The following is a 14,935-nucleotide window of genomic DNA, read 5'->3' on the forward strand; positions in this document are numbered from 1 at the left end:
TCCCTCCTCTTTATTGTATTCTGTAACAAGTCAGACATCGGGAAGGAGAATCCATCATAGGAAGTGATAGGAAGAGTCCAGGGTCCTGGACAACGTCCCCCAGACCTTCCAAGTGACGGAGAACCTGAAGATCAGCCACCAGTATGGTCAGTGATGGATCATGGAGACCAATAGTCATGTTGTAGGAGCCATGAGAAGGTAAGTAGGCACGTTGTACCCAGGAGGAGAGGAAGCAGAGGAGGAGATGCCGGAGTGTGGCCTGGAGGGAGGATTTCTACCACTAGTCTGACATCTAGATGATACTGGACTATAACAAGGAGGCCTCCACTACGTCTAGAGGAAAGAAGGTTTCTCCACCAACATAGAAGAGGAGTCTTTACTGTAAGAGCAGTGAGACTATGGAGCTCTCTGCCAGAGGAAGGAGTCATGGGGGATTCTCTAGAAGAGTCCAGAAGGGGCCTGGAGGTCTGGAGGGTAATAATATTCCAGCTTCTAGTGACTAGATTACTGGAGATGGGGCCATGATCCAGGGAGGGATTCTGAGTGTAGATCTGGAGTCAGGAAGGAATTTCTTTCCCTAAGTGTCTCTCTCCATCCACAGGATTACACCATAGTGAAGAAGACATCGGGGGGGACTCCCATCATCTATGAGTCAGGAGGGTGGAGCAGGACCCCCATCACAGAGCCTCCTGCCATGATACATGAGCAGAAGATCCTAGAACTCACCCACAAGATGATGGAGCTGCTGACTGGAGAGGTGACACTTCTGGGAATGCTGGGAAATTCTCCAGTAACAGCACTGGAGGGGTCTGGGTGATGACGGTGTCATTGTGTTGTCAGGTTCCTGTAAGGTGTCAGGATGTGGCGGTCTATTTCTCCATGGAGGAGTGGGAGTATATAGAAGGACACCAGGATCTGTACAAGGAGGCCATGATGGAGGGTCCCCGGCCTCTGACATCACCAGGTAAGAACTGTCAAGGTGAGGAGGAAACCCTCCTGATATCTACCTCTGATGGAAGGCTCAGACGTGGTGTGAACACATCCTTATTCCATAGTCGCTTTCCAGTAGTTCTCCTCCCTTCATGTCTGGGATCCTCTAGTCACTCCACAAGCAGAGAAGACACAAGGTGCTATGTGTGACTGGAGGAGAAGGTGGGATCACCGGGCTCTTCTCTCTCCTCCTCCAGTCGGTCGTCCTGTCAGAGCGGACATGTGTCTTCTAGCAGTAGATGTACGGCCCGGAGTGTTCTAGCTGCGGAGGCTCCACAATATGTCATGGGCTCCGCTTTCTCTTACTCTGAGGATCTGCTCCAGGATACATAGGAGTGGGGTGACATGGGGGGTGCAGGTGAATCGGGCAGCCTGAGGGGGTGACAGACGTCCCTGATCAGCGGCCGATCCTGAGCTCCACACACACGTTCCTCGCTTTACTGTACTGCTGGTTTGTTGTAGAGGTTTCCGCTCCTGAAGTCCATCCTGGGTATCAGAATGTGGATGTTCCTGCAGCAGAGCCATGGATGTAATTATTTTATGCACTTATATAGCGCTGAGGTATGGATGTGCGGATGGCATTACACACACTAGGGTTGTTGTGATTCCAAAATTTTGATTCGGTTTCGATACCATAAAAAAGTATTGCGATACTCGATACCATTCGATACCGCGCAAAAAAAATAAAACACCAAAAAAGCTGCCTGCATTCCGCATTTTATGGAATGTCCGGCCCATAATAGAACAGTTTTCTCTCTGCTGTCTCTGTCTGTAATTCTCTGCTGTCTCTGTCTGTAATTCTCTGCCGTCTCTGTCTGTAATTCTCTGCCGTCTCTGTCTGTAATTCTCTGCCGTCTCTGTCTGTAATTCTCTGCCGCCTCTGTCTGTAATTCTCTGCCGCCTCTGTCTGTAATTCTCTGCCGCCTCTGTCTGTAATTCTCTGCCGCCTCTGTCTGTAATTCTCTGCCGCCTCTGTCTGTAATTCTCTGCCGCCTCTGTCTGTAATTCTCTGCCGCCTCTGTCTGTAATTCTCTGCCGCCTCTGTCTGTAATTCTCTGCCGCCTCTGTCTGTAATTCTCTGCCGTCTCTGTCTGTAATTCTCTGCCGCCTCTGTCTGTAATTCTCTGCCGTCTCTGTCTGTAATTCTCTGCCGTCTCTGTCTGTAATTCTCTGCCGCCTCTGTCTGTAATTCTCTGCCGCCTCTGTCTGTAATTCTCTGCCGCCTCTGTCTGTAATTCTCTGCCGCCTCTGTCTGTAATTCTCTGCCGCCTCTGTCTGTAATTCTCTGCCGCCTCTGTCTGTAATTCTCTGCCGCCTCTGTCTGTAATTCTCTGCCGCCTCTGTCTGTAATTCTCTGCCGCCTCTGTCTGTAATTCTCTGCCGCCTCTGTCTGTAATTCTCTGCCGTCTCTGTCTGTAATTCTCTGCCGTCTCTGTCTGTAATTCTCTGCCGCCTCTGTCTGTAATTCTCTGCCGTCTCTGTCTGTAATTCTCTGCCGTCTCTGTCTGTAATTCTCTGCCGCCTCTGTCTGTAATTCTCTGCCGCCTCTGTCTGTAATTCTCTGCCGTCTCTGTCTGTAACTCTCGGCTGTCTCTGTCTGTAATTCCCGGCTGTCTCTGTCTGTAATTCCCAGCTGTCTCTGTCTGTAATTCCCAGCTGTCTCTGTCTGTAATTCCCAGCTGTCTCTGTCTGTAATTCTCTGCTGTCTCTGTCTGTAATTCCCAGCTGTCTCTGTCTGTAATTCTCTGCTGTCTCTGTCTGTAATTCCCAGCTATCTCTGTCTGTAATTCTCTGCTGTCTCTGTCTGTAATTCCCAGCTGTCTCTGTCTGTAATTCCCAGCTGTCTCTGTCTGTAATTCTCTGCTGTCTCTGTCTGTAATTCCCAGCTGTCTCTGTCTGTAATTCTCTGCTGTCTCTGTCTGTAATTCTCTGCTGTCTCTGTCTGTAATTCTCTGCTGTCTCTGTCTGTAATTCTCTGCTGTCTCTGTCTGTAATTCTCTGCCGTCTCTGTCTGTAATTCTCAGCTGTCTCTGAGCTGCTATCATGTCTGCCCATAGACTGCACATGGAGACAGGAGCTTCTGCTCCGCTGTCTCTGTATCACACCGCCATAGGCAGCAGTAGTAATGCATACCTCCCAACTATTTAAGGAGAGCATTATGTGCCGTGCGCAAAGCAAATGTTTCCTGCACTAGGCCACAGCTCTAACACTGCCCAAAACATAACTACGCACCTAATCCCACCCAGTCCCCTAAATGCTTCCCACATAGTAATTTTTCCCCCTTAACCCCCTTTATGCCACCACACAGTAGTTATGCCATCATTATGCCCCATTCACAGTAGTTATACCCAGATATGTGCCCCTCACAGTAGTTATGCCCAGAAATGTGCCCCCTTACAGTAGTTATGCCCAGAAATGTGCCCCCTCACAGTAGTTATACAAGAAATGTGCCCCTCACAGTAGTTATACAAGAAATGTGCCCCCTCACAGTAGTTATACCAGATGTGTCCCCTCACAGTAGTTATACCAGATATGTGCCCCTTACAGTAGTTATACCAGATATTTGCCCCTCACAGTAGTTATACCAGATATGTGTCCCCTCACAGTAGTTATGCCCAGATATGTGCCCCCTCGCAGTAGTTATACCAGATATGTGCCCCCTCACAGTAGTTATACCAGATATGTGTCCCCTCACAGTAGTTATGCCCAGATATGTGCCCCCTCACAGTAGTTATACCAGATATGTGCCCCTTACAGTAGTTATACCAGATATTTGCCCCTCACAGTAGTTATACCAGATATGTGTCCCCTCACAGTAGTTATGCCCAGATATGTGCCCCCTCACAGTAGTTATACCAGATATGTGCCCCCTCACAGTAGTTATACCAGATATGTGCCCCCTCACAGTAGTTATACCAGATATGTGCCCCCTCACAGTAGTTATACCAGATATGTGTCCCCTCACAGTAGTTATACCAGATATGTGTCCCCTCACAGTAGTTATACCAGATATGTGTCCCCTCACAGTAGTTATACCAGATATGTGTCCCCTCACAGTAGTTATGCCCAGATATGTGCCCCCTCACAGTAGTTATGCCCAGATATGTGTCCCCTCACAGTAGTTATACCAGATTTGTGTCCCCTCACAGTAGTTATACCAGATTTGTGTCCCCTCACAGTAGTTATACCAGATTTGTGTCCCCTCACAGTAGTTATACCAGATTTGTGTCCCCTCACAGTAGTTATGACCAGATTTGTGTCCCCTCACAATAGTTATGCCCAGATATGTGCCTCCTCGCTGTAGTTATACCACATATGTTCTCGTTCACAGTAGTTATACCAGATATGTGTCCCCTCACAGTAGTCATGACCAGATATGTGCCTCCTCACAGTAGTTATACCAGATATGTGCCCCCTCACAGTAGTTATACCAGATATGTGCCCCCTCACAGTAGTTATACCAGATATGTGCCCCCTCACAGTAGTTATACCAGATATGTGTCCCCTCACAGTAGTTATGCCCAGATATGTGCCCCCTCACAGTAGTTATACCAGATATGTGCCCCTTACAGTAGTTATACCAGATATTTGCCCCTCACAGTAGTTATACCAGATATGTGTCCCCTCACAGTAGTTATGCCCAGATATGTGCCCCCTCACAGTAGTTATGCCCAGATATGTGCCCCCTCACAGTAGTTATACCAGATATGTGCCCCCTCACAGTAGTTATACCAGATATGTGCCCCCTCACAGTAGTTATACCAGATATGTGCCCCCTCACAGTAGTTATACCAGATATGTGCCCCCTCACAGTAGTTATACCAGATATGTGCCCCCTCACAGTAGTTATACCAGATATGTGCCCCCTCACAGTAGTTATGCCCAGATATGTGCCCCCTCACAGTAGTTATACCAGATATGTGCCCCCTCACAGTAGTTATACCAGATATGTGTCCCCTCACAGTAGTTATACCAGATTTGTGTCCCCTCACAGTAGTTATACCAGATTTGTGTCCCCTCACAGTAGTTATACCAGATTTGTGTCCCCTCACAGTAGTTATGACCAGATTTGTGTCCCCTCACAATAGTTATGCCCAGATATGTGCCTCCTCGCTGTAGTTATACCACATATGTTCTCGTTCACAGTAGTTATACCAGATATGTGCCTCCTCACAGTAGTTATACCAGATATGTGCCTCCTCACAGTAGTTATACCAGATATGTGCCCCCTCACAGTAGTTATACCAGATATGTGCCCCCTCACAGTAGTTATGACCAGATATGTGCCTCCTCACAGTAGTTATGCCAGTAGTTATACCAGATATGTGTCCCCTCACAGTAGTTATGACCAGATTTGTGTCCCCTCACAATAGTTATGCCCAGATATGTGCCTCCTCGCTGTAGTTATACCACATATGTTCTCGTTCACAGTAGTTATACCAGATATGTGTCCCCTCACAGTAGTCATGACCAGATATGTGCCTCCTCACAGTAGTTATACCAGATATGTGCCCCCTCACAGTAGTTATACCAGATATGTGCCCCCTCACAGTAGATTTGACCAGATATGTGCCTCCTCACAGTAGTTATGCCAGTAGTTATACCAGATATGTGTCCCCTCACAGTAGTTATGACCAGATATGTGTCCCCTCACAGTAGCCCCTCACAGTAGTTATACCAGATATGTGTCCCCTCACAGTAGTTATACCAGATATGTGTCCCCTCACAGTAGTTATACCAGATATGTGTCCCCTCACAGTAGTTATACCAGATATGTGTCCCCTCACAGTAGTTATACCAGATATGTGTCCCCTCACAGTAGTTATACCAGATATGTGCCCCCTCACAGTAGTTATACCAGATATGTGCCCCTCACAGTAGTTATGACCAGATATGTGCTCCCTCACAGTAGTTATGACTAGATATGGGTCCCCTCACAGTAGTTATGACCAGATATGTGCCTCCTCACAGTAGTTATGACTAGATATGGGTCCCCTCACAGTAGTTATACCAGATATGGGTCCCCTCACAGTAGTTATACCAGATATGTGCCCCCTCACAGTAGTTATACCAGATATGTGTCCCCTCACAGTAGTTATACTAGATATATGCCCCCTCGCAGTAATATGCCCAGGATTGTGACCCCCTACACAGGCAGTAAAAATAATAAACTCCATATACTCACCTCATTCCCCAGCAGCAGGGCACACTGTGCTGCCGGCCGGCCCCGCCTCCTGCCCAGACCCGCAGTGTGGAGCACAGACAGGGGGTTTCTTAAAGGAAATCTGTCACCAGGTTATTGTCAGGTAATGCTCTGCACCGGTCATTGACAGCACTGAAGTAGGTAGTTGGCGCACAGTGGCAGTGTCCACACCATCCTATACTATCATACAGCTGGCACTCTGCTGTCACTGCTGGGATCAGAGTTAATGCCGGACCGGCAGTTTAGCCTCTTAGATGCTACTGTCAGTGCTGATCACAGCATCGAAATGGTTAGAATGAGGGAGGAAGCTCCGTATCTCACCCCATCACCCCCCATCATGAGATCATGTGGAGCCAAGAGGTTAGTTGACTTCTCAATAGTCATCTGAAGAGGCCCTGCCAATCTAAAAGGAGAGGGAGGGGCCGGCAGAGGAAGCAGGAGGTGCACAGAGTGCCATGGACCACCCTCAGTGCACTGAACCGCTCATTCGCATATAGATGAAATCTTCATTATCTCCAGACTGACACAACGGATCGCTAAGTGAACGGTGTCATTACATTTAGCTGAGCGAGTCCTGCGAGGCCTTGTGAGGTCCACAGATGACACAGTATCCAGCAATTCGTAAAATTTTTATTTAATTCATGGAAACAAATAACATTAAAAACACTTACGCATTTTAAGCTTTCATTACGCTCTTAATCATAGCATAGAAAGAAGTATATACAGTACAGACCAAAAGTTTGGACACACCTTCTCATTGAAAGAGTTTTCATTTTTTTTAGGACTATGAAAATTGTAGATTCACACTGAAGGCATCAAAACTATGAATTAACACATGTGGAATTATATACATAACAAAAAAGTGTGAAACAACTGAAAATATGTCATATTCTAGGTTCTTCAAAGTAGCCACCTTTTGCTTTGATTACTGCTTTGCACACTCTTGGCATTCTCTTGATGAGCTTCAAGAGGTAGTCACCTGAAATGCTCTTCCAACAGTCTTGAAGGAGTTCCCAGAGATGCTTAGCACTTGTTGGCCCTTTTGCCTTCACTCTGCGGTCCAGCTCACCCCAAACCATCTCGATTGGGTTCAGGTCCGGTGACTGTGGAGGCCAGGTCATCTGGCGCAGCACCCCATCACTCTCCTTCATGGTCTAATAGCCCTTACACAGCCTGGAGGTGTGTTTGGGGTCATTGTCCTGTTGAAAAATAAATGATGGTCCAACTAAACGCAAACCGGATGGAATAGCATGCCGCTGCAAGATGCTGTGGTAGCCATGCTGGTTCAGTATGCCTTCAATTTAGAATAAATCCCCAACAGTGTCCCCAGCAAAGCACCCCCACACCATCACACCTCCTCCTCCATGCTTCATGGTGGGAACCAGGCATGTAGAGTCCATCCGTTCACCTTTTCTGTGTCGCACAAAGGCACGGTGGTTGGAACCAAAGATCTCAAATTTGGACTCATCAGACCAAAGCACAGATTTCCACTGGTCTAATGTCCATTCCTTGTGTTCTTTAGCCCAAACAAGTCTCTTCTGCTTGTTGCCTGTCCTTAGCAGTGGTTTCCTAGCAGATATTCTACCATGAAGGCCTGATTCACACAGTCTCCTCTTAGCAGTTGTTCTAGAGATGTGTCTGCTGCTAGAACTCTGTGTGGCATTGACCTGGTCTCTAATCTGAGCTGCTGTTAACCTGCGATTTCTGAGGCTGGTGACTCGGATGAACTTATCCTCCGCAGCAGAGGTGACTCTTGGTCTTCCTTTCCTGGGGCGGTCCGCATGTGAGCCAGTTTCTTTGTAGGGCTTGATGGTTTTTGTGACTGCACTTGGGGACACTTTCAAAGTTTTCCCAATTTTTCGGACTGACTGACCTTCATTTCTTAAAGTAATGATGGCCACTCGTTTTTCTTTACTTAGCTGCTTTTTTCTTGCCATAATACAAATTCTAACAGTCTATTCAGTAGGACTATCAGCTGTGTATCCACCTGACTTCTCCACAACGCAACTGTTGGTCCCAACCCCATTTATAAGGCAAGAAATCCCGCTTATTAAACCTGACAGGGCACACCTGTGAAGTGAAGACCATTTCAGGTGACTACCTTTTGGAGCTCATCAAGAGAATGCCAAGAGTGTGCAAAGCAGTAATCAAAGCAAAAGGTGGCTACTTTGAAGAACCTAGAATATGACATATTTTCAGTTGTTTCACACTTGTTTGTTATGTATATAATTCCACATGTGTTAACTCAAAGTTTTGATGCCTTCAGTGTGAATCTACAATTTTCATAGTCATGAAAATAAAGAAAACTCTTTGAATGAGAAGGTGTGTGCAAACGTTTGGTCTGTACTGTATATCCTCCCTTTAACGCGTTCCAGGAAAGACGTGTACATGGTGGACATACTGGAAATGGAGGACAGACTTGTGGGTGACGTGTGTTAACTGTCATAATCCCAAAGGCCTCCAGTCACCCTCTTGTACAGGACGTCCGTGGTGCTACAGGGAATTAAAAAGGACGACGCTTTAAACTGATTGCTGCGTGTAGTAACCGTGTAGTGACAGGTTGATTCTTACAATATTTAACCACTGATTTCTGTACATATACAGCAGAAGTCCATGGTTTAAACATACGCAGCAGACATCGGGAAGCAATGTCTATGATCGGCAGCATCACCGATCATGGACATTCAACCCCTCAGATGCCGTGGTCAGTTGCGTCCATCGAATCTGAGCAGTCGAGATCAAGGGAGCCTTTGGGTAGGTCAACACAGAGTCTTTTTTCAGCCAAAGCCAGAAGTGGATTCACCAGGAAAGAGAAGTATAAATTCTTCCTTTTATATTTCTGTTTCTTTCAAATCCACTTTTGACTTTGGAAAAACTGCAGGCAGATCTGCCTGAAAACCTCTTCCAAAATACTCTGTCTGGCCGTAGCCTTTCAGTTCCTGTGGCAGATAAGAACATAGCTAATCTACCATAGACTGCAATGTTAATTCTTGGAGTCCATGGGAGAAGAGATCAGACAATCACATGTTCAAGTCCCCTACGGGGACGTAAAAAAATAAATAAAATAAAAAATATATATATATAAATGTAAATCGCCCCCTTTCCTATATTAAAGAGAAATAAACAAGAAATAAATAAACATCATTGACATCGTTCAAACAATTAAAACAACATACTCATCATGTATGGATAATGGAAAAAAATCTAAATATCCAATTCAGTGTTTTTTCGTTGCTTCACATAAAAAAAAATTGAATGAAACGTTATCAAAAAGTCATACACACGCCAAACTGGTATCAGTGAGACCTAAAGATCACCCAGGAATGAATGAGCCCTCACTGAGCTCTATAGACATAAATATAAAAAAAAAGTTTAGGGGGTCGGAATATGGCGATATAAAGAATTTTTTTTTATTTTTTATTTAAAGTATTAAAAAATATATATATAAAATGTGTTATCACTGTTATCATGCTGACCCACAAACAAGACAGCCAACCACTAAAAGGGCACAAACCACTGTGTGGTAACAATATATGACGCGCCAAAAATATAAAAAAAAAAACACAAACAGTTAGTACTGTGGGATAGGGAAGCGCAAATCCAGCAAGAAAGGTGGTATTAATACACAAAGAGGTAAAGTAACCCCCCACCACACACACACACACAAATTCCTTGGTCTCCAGATATCCACAGGCCTTTAATTTTATATCCTATTTCCAAACTTGTGGATGTCCATTGGGGGTAGGATTTTTCCCACCCGCCAATTTGGCCATATTCTGTATGGCCTGGTAGGGGGAGTCCCATATTTTTGCTGCTAATAACCCTCTCATACTATGTGGTGTGGTGCAGTCGCTACATCGATGATCTTTTACTCTTTTAGAAAAGGGGATGTAGCGACCGTACCTCGGATTATTGATTTTGTATTTTACTGTCACGAACCAGCGGGTGTGAACCCACTGTGCCACGTGTCCTACCTCCTCTAAGGGCATTGTCTAAGTGAACTCCTCGATTCTTCACAATACCCCTGATGGTGGGGATAGACTTTCCCGAGGGGTACACCAGGTCGCTACCTCTTGAGGAGGATAGGTACACAAGGTAGCTGGTCCAGGTGGACAAGGAGGTACTTGAGAAAAGTACCAGAAGTACAAGCGTAGTCAGGCAGGTGGAGTCATTACCAGCAGCAACCGTGCAGGACCGAAGGATGAGGCAGAGGTGTAGTCAGACAGGCAAAAGGTCCGGGCAGGTGGTACAGGTCAGGCAATCCAGATCGGCAACAGGAGAGTCAAGGCAAGCAGGCAGGGATCAGACGGTTAGCAGAATCAAGGAATGAAGTACAAGTCAGGAACACACCTGAGTATCAGGATCTTTAACAAACAAAAGGACCTTGACACTGAGGCATCTGGGAAGGGGGCTGAGCCACTTATATATGTGCATGGGGGGTGGGATTTGTCAGTGAGGTCACATGACCTGACCCATAAAACCCAGGAAGTGATGCACGCTGACCCTTTAAGAAGTGCTGCAAAAAGCCAGCAGCAAGCATGCTGTGGCCAGGGCTGAGATGAAACTGTGGAACGGATCCTCAGAACCACAGCACCTACACAAACAGAGCCCAGAGCTGCAGCAGTGAATGGGAAGCTCTGGCCACAGATTACCGCTGAGCACGGCGCCCAGGACCGCGGTGGTAAGCAGTGGAACAGCGGCGCACAGCAGCCGCTGTTACATTTACTTTTTCTCGTGACCCCTGTCAGATTACTTTTTTGGATTTAAAACTTGTAGGTGACCCCCAAATAATGCAGTTATTACTGAACTCTCTCGGAAGCCTAGAACACCATACCATATGCTGCTAGATGTCAGGACACTAAGTTTCCAGTATAGCGGTGGGTGAATGTACCCGGGCGCTGCGGGCGGGCTCTGATCCTGGTAATTATATGGAAGAAGAAAAATGCACTTACAGCAGGTTGGAGGGTAGAGGTCACTCCACTATTTTATTGCTAAAAGCTACAAAGAAAGTTATTTAACAGACTTGATGCAAACGAGATTCAAAGGAAATGATAGGGTTCCTTCAGAAGGAAAAGTCCCTTATATCCACACAGGATTCCTCAGGATCGTGTCCATTGAGAAATATAATAGGGGACGCCTTCTTGGTATTGAGAGTCCACAAAGTATAAATGAACCAGAGGACGCTCCGCTCTGGGTGTTTCATCTTTTTTACTTTTCTATCATGCTGCTTTCTACCCTCTACCTGAAGTCCTATGAACTTCAGCTATAACCTGCGTGAGCTGATAATCTACCTTCACTTCTGCCTCCCTGTTCTCAGAATGGAACAATTTGGTTATTAAAGTGATTCTCCATTTTAGTAATGACATTTTTTACCTGCCTAGAGTACCTCCAATACCTCGTTGGCACATATGCCTGTTTTTTATGTCAGAATTTTCCCTCTCCTTTCTTTTTAGTATCCCTGCATCCTGGTAGGATGTTTACATGCAGAACTTCCTGTTGTCATCAGCTTTCTGTTGGGTTTCCGAACCAATCTCAGCATGCTTTGCTCTGTAATGTTTTTTTTTTTTTTACCCAAAGCAAGGAGTGGATTTGAATTGAAGAGGCAATATAAAGGAAGGACTTGTACTACTTATTTGTATCTTAATCAAAAACTGCATGTGTGCTTCCAGCCTAGTAGAAAGGTTATAAATGTGTCTACATTGTGGTTTGGATAAAAAACTAAACATTTTTTAATCTTAACAGAAATTCCTAGAAAGAACTCTGAGGGCATGTTATCTCCAGATTATAAAGTAGAAGATGAAGATATCAGGCCGCGCTCTTCAGAAGAAAACCTCCCAACCTTATCACTAGATTATAAAGTAGAAGATGAAGATATCAGGCCTCGCTCTTCAGAAGAAAACCTCCCAACCTTATCACTAGATTATAAAGTAGAAGATGAAGATATCAGGCCTCGCTCTTCAGAAGAAAACCTCCCAACCTTATCACTAGATTATAAAGTAGAAGATGAAGATATCAGGCCTCGCTCTTCAGAAGAAAACCTCCCAACCTTATCACTAGATTATAAAGTAGAAGATGAAGATATCAGGCCTCGCTCTTCAGAAGAAAACCTCCCAACCTTATCACTAGATTATAAAGTAGAAGATGACGATATCAGGCCACGCTCTTCAGGAGAAAACATCATAAATTTATCACTAGATTATAAAGTAGAAGATGAAGATATCAGGCCGCACTCTTCAGAAGAAAACCTCCCAACCTTACCACTAGATTATAAAGTACAAGATGAAAATATCAGGCCGTGCTCTTCAGAAGAAAACCTCCCAACCTTATCACTAAATTATGAAGTAGAAGATGAAGATATCAGGCAGTGCTCTTCAGAAGAGAACGTCATAAACTTATCACTAGATTATAAAGTAGTAGATGAAGATATCAGGCAGCGTTCTTCAGAAGAAAACCTAATCACTTGTAATGTACATCTAGGACTTCACAGTACAGACCTATCGTACGATTCTCCTAATCATGAGGAACCTTCTCCTGACCAATCACAGATTACCACAAATCTATATCTATCAAATAATTCTAATAATGAGGAACCTTTTCCTGACCAATCACAGGTGACCACATATACCCTGGGGGGTAAAAGGCATCAGTGTGGGGAATGTGGAAAACTGTATACAAACCTCTCAAATCTATATAAACACAGAAGAATTCACACAGGAGAGAGGCCATATTCATGCTCAGAATGTGGGAAATGTTTTATTACTAAAAACATGCTCGAGGTCCATCAGAGAAGTCACACAGGAGAAAAACCATATTTATGTTCCGAATGTGGAAAAGGTTTTATTACTAAAGACAACCTCAGAATTCATCAGAGAATTCACACAGGAGAGAAGCCATATTCATGTTCAGAATGTGGGAAATGCTTTACAGATAAATCAGGTCTTGTCAAGCATCGGCGACATCACACAGGAGAGAAGCCGTATTCCTGTTCTGAATGTGGGAAATGTTTTACAGATAAAGCAAGTCTTCTTAGACATCAGAGAATTCACACAGGAGAAAAGCCATATTCGTGCTCAGAATGTGGAATATGTTTTATGTATGAATCACAAGTTTTGAGGCATGAGAGAATTCACACAGTAGAGAAGCCGTATTCATGCTCAGAATGTGGGGAAAATTTTATTACTAAAAACCAGCTTAAGGTTCATCAGAGATGTCACACAGGGGAGAAACCAACATGAATCCACGACATGTATCTTCCAACAGTTTAATAAACCGTACAATCCTAATGCTGGACATTTAGTACCAACTAACACTCTATATTGCTAAGACAATCCTAGCAAAGAACAACAATCCACATATCCCCAGAGGCTCTGCATTTTGATAACCATCTGAATCATTCTGACTTACTCAAACCGCAAGCCTAGAAACCCACCTGACAACTCAAGCACAGGGGTGCACTTAGCCTTTCTGTTGCCTGATATAAAAACTGAAACTGCACCCCCCGCCAATGCCAATTTCTTAACCCAACCCCTTTGCCAGAATGAAATCGCTCATTGCCGATGGCCCTTTCGCTGCCCCCCCTATTGTCCCTACGTGGTGCTGCCTGAGGCGATTGCCTCACCTGGCCTCATCGGTGGTGCACCCCTGCTCAAGCATACCTGCTTTTCAGGTAGGAGCCTTTAGTTGCCTGGAAGATACATACTCTCTGGAATCCAAAGCTATCTCTGACCACTTTTCTGGAAAGATATCAAGCTATAAAGGCCAAACATCAGCAGTACAAGGCAGGCTCGATCACAGCGCACCATGCACTCCAGCTAAATTCGGGATATCCACTAGTATACCAAAGGCATGTGCATCTGTACTCCACCCCTGGACCTACTACACCATCTAGTAGTAACGGACAGAACAGTAATCTAGATATGGCCAATTTCACTATACACCCCACGTCTCATCTCTCCTAGAAACCCCCGAAGTCCCTGATTCTTATTGACGACACAGATAAGGACATAGAAACTTCAGTCCCCTTTTTATAAAGCGGAACCGAAGCAAAACGGGAAATGAAATCACTCCTAGATCTAAATAAGAATAAGGAAATTGGGCTGCAGGTAACAGAGAAGGCCTAGTCATGCAGTACTCCACAGACTACGTGAGGGAGGCCCCAAATATATGATCTGACGCAAACTATTAGAGGAGCACTCTATCTAATGCACTCCCCAGTAGTCTAACTAAGAAGTAATAAGTCAAAGGCTATGGACACCTTTTGGGGCATTTGCTATGATTGCATTTTAATCATTTTGGGCTAAAAATCTTTTTTCAATTGATCTTTATTAAAAATGTTCAGCCCTTTCTGAGAAACAAGAATGAGTCTGCAAGCTGTGACATTTGTTTTCTTTGAATTCCGTCAGCTGACAGCTCGTGTGTACCTCTGACCTGACTGCTCGTGTGTACCTCTGACCTGACTGCTCGTGTGTACCTCTGACCTGACTGCTCGTGTGTACCTCTGACCTGACTGCTCGTGTGTACCTCTGACCTGACTGCTCGTGTGTACCTCTGACCTGACTGCTCGTGTGTACCTCTGACCTGACTGCTCGTGTGTACCTCTGACCTGACTGCTCGTGTGTACCTGAAAAAGGAACTTGTGAGACAGAAATGGGAACTTTTGAGAGGGAAAGGATCTGGTCTGAGGTGTGACATTGCAAAGAAGCTCGGATTTTGAGTGGTTGATAGACAGCCTCAAGACTGCGG

At 45.1% G+C, this 14,935-nt stretch overlaps 1 protein-coding gene across 1 annotated transcript; it reads left to right on the top strand.

The window, feature by feature from the left end:
• The first annotated feature begins 733 nt into the window (after positions 1 to 733).
• LOC122929222 (oocyte zinc finger protein XlCOF7.1-like) lies at positions 734 to 14,471 on the top strand. Its single transcript, XM_044282729.1, has 3 exons — positions 734 to 757; positions 841 to 964; positions 11,936 to 14,471. The coding sequence occupies exons 1-3, from the start codon at positions 734 to 736 to the stop codon at positions 13,426 to 13,428; spliced, it is 1,641 nt and encodes a 546-aa protein (XP_044138664.1). The 3' UTR covers positions 13,429 to 14,471.
• Positions 14,472 to 14,935: the final 464 nt, after the last annotated feature.

The sequence above is a fragment of the Bufo gargarizans genome, chromosome 2 (assembly GCF_014858855.1).
Source record: "Bufo gargarizans isolate SCDJY-AF-19 chromosome 2, ASM1485885v1, whole genome shotgun sequence".
NCBI classification, from domain to species: domain Eukaryota; kingdom Metazoa; phylum Chordata; class Amphibia; order Anura; family Bufonidae; genus Bufo; species Bufo gargarizans.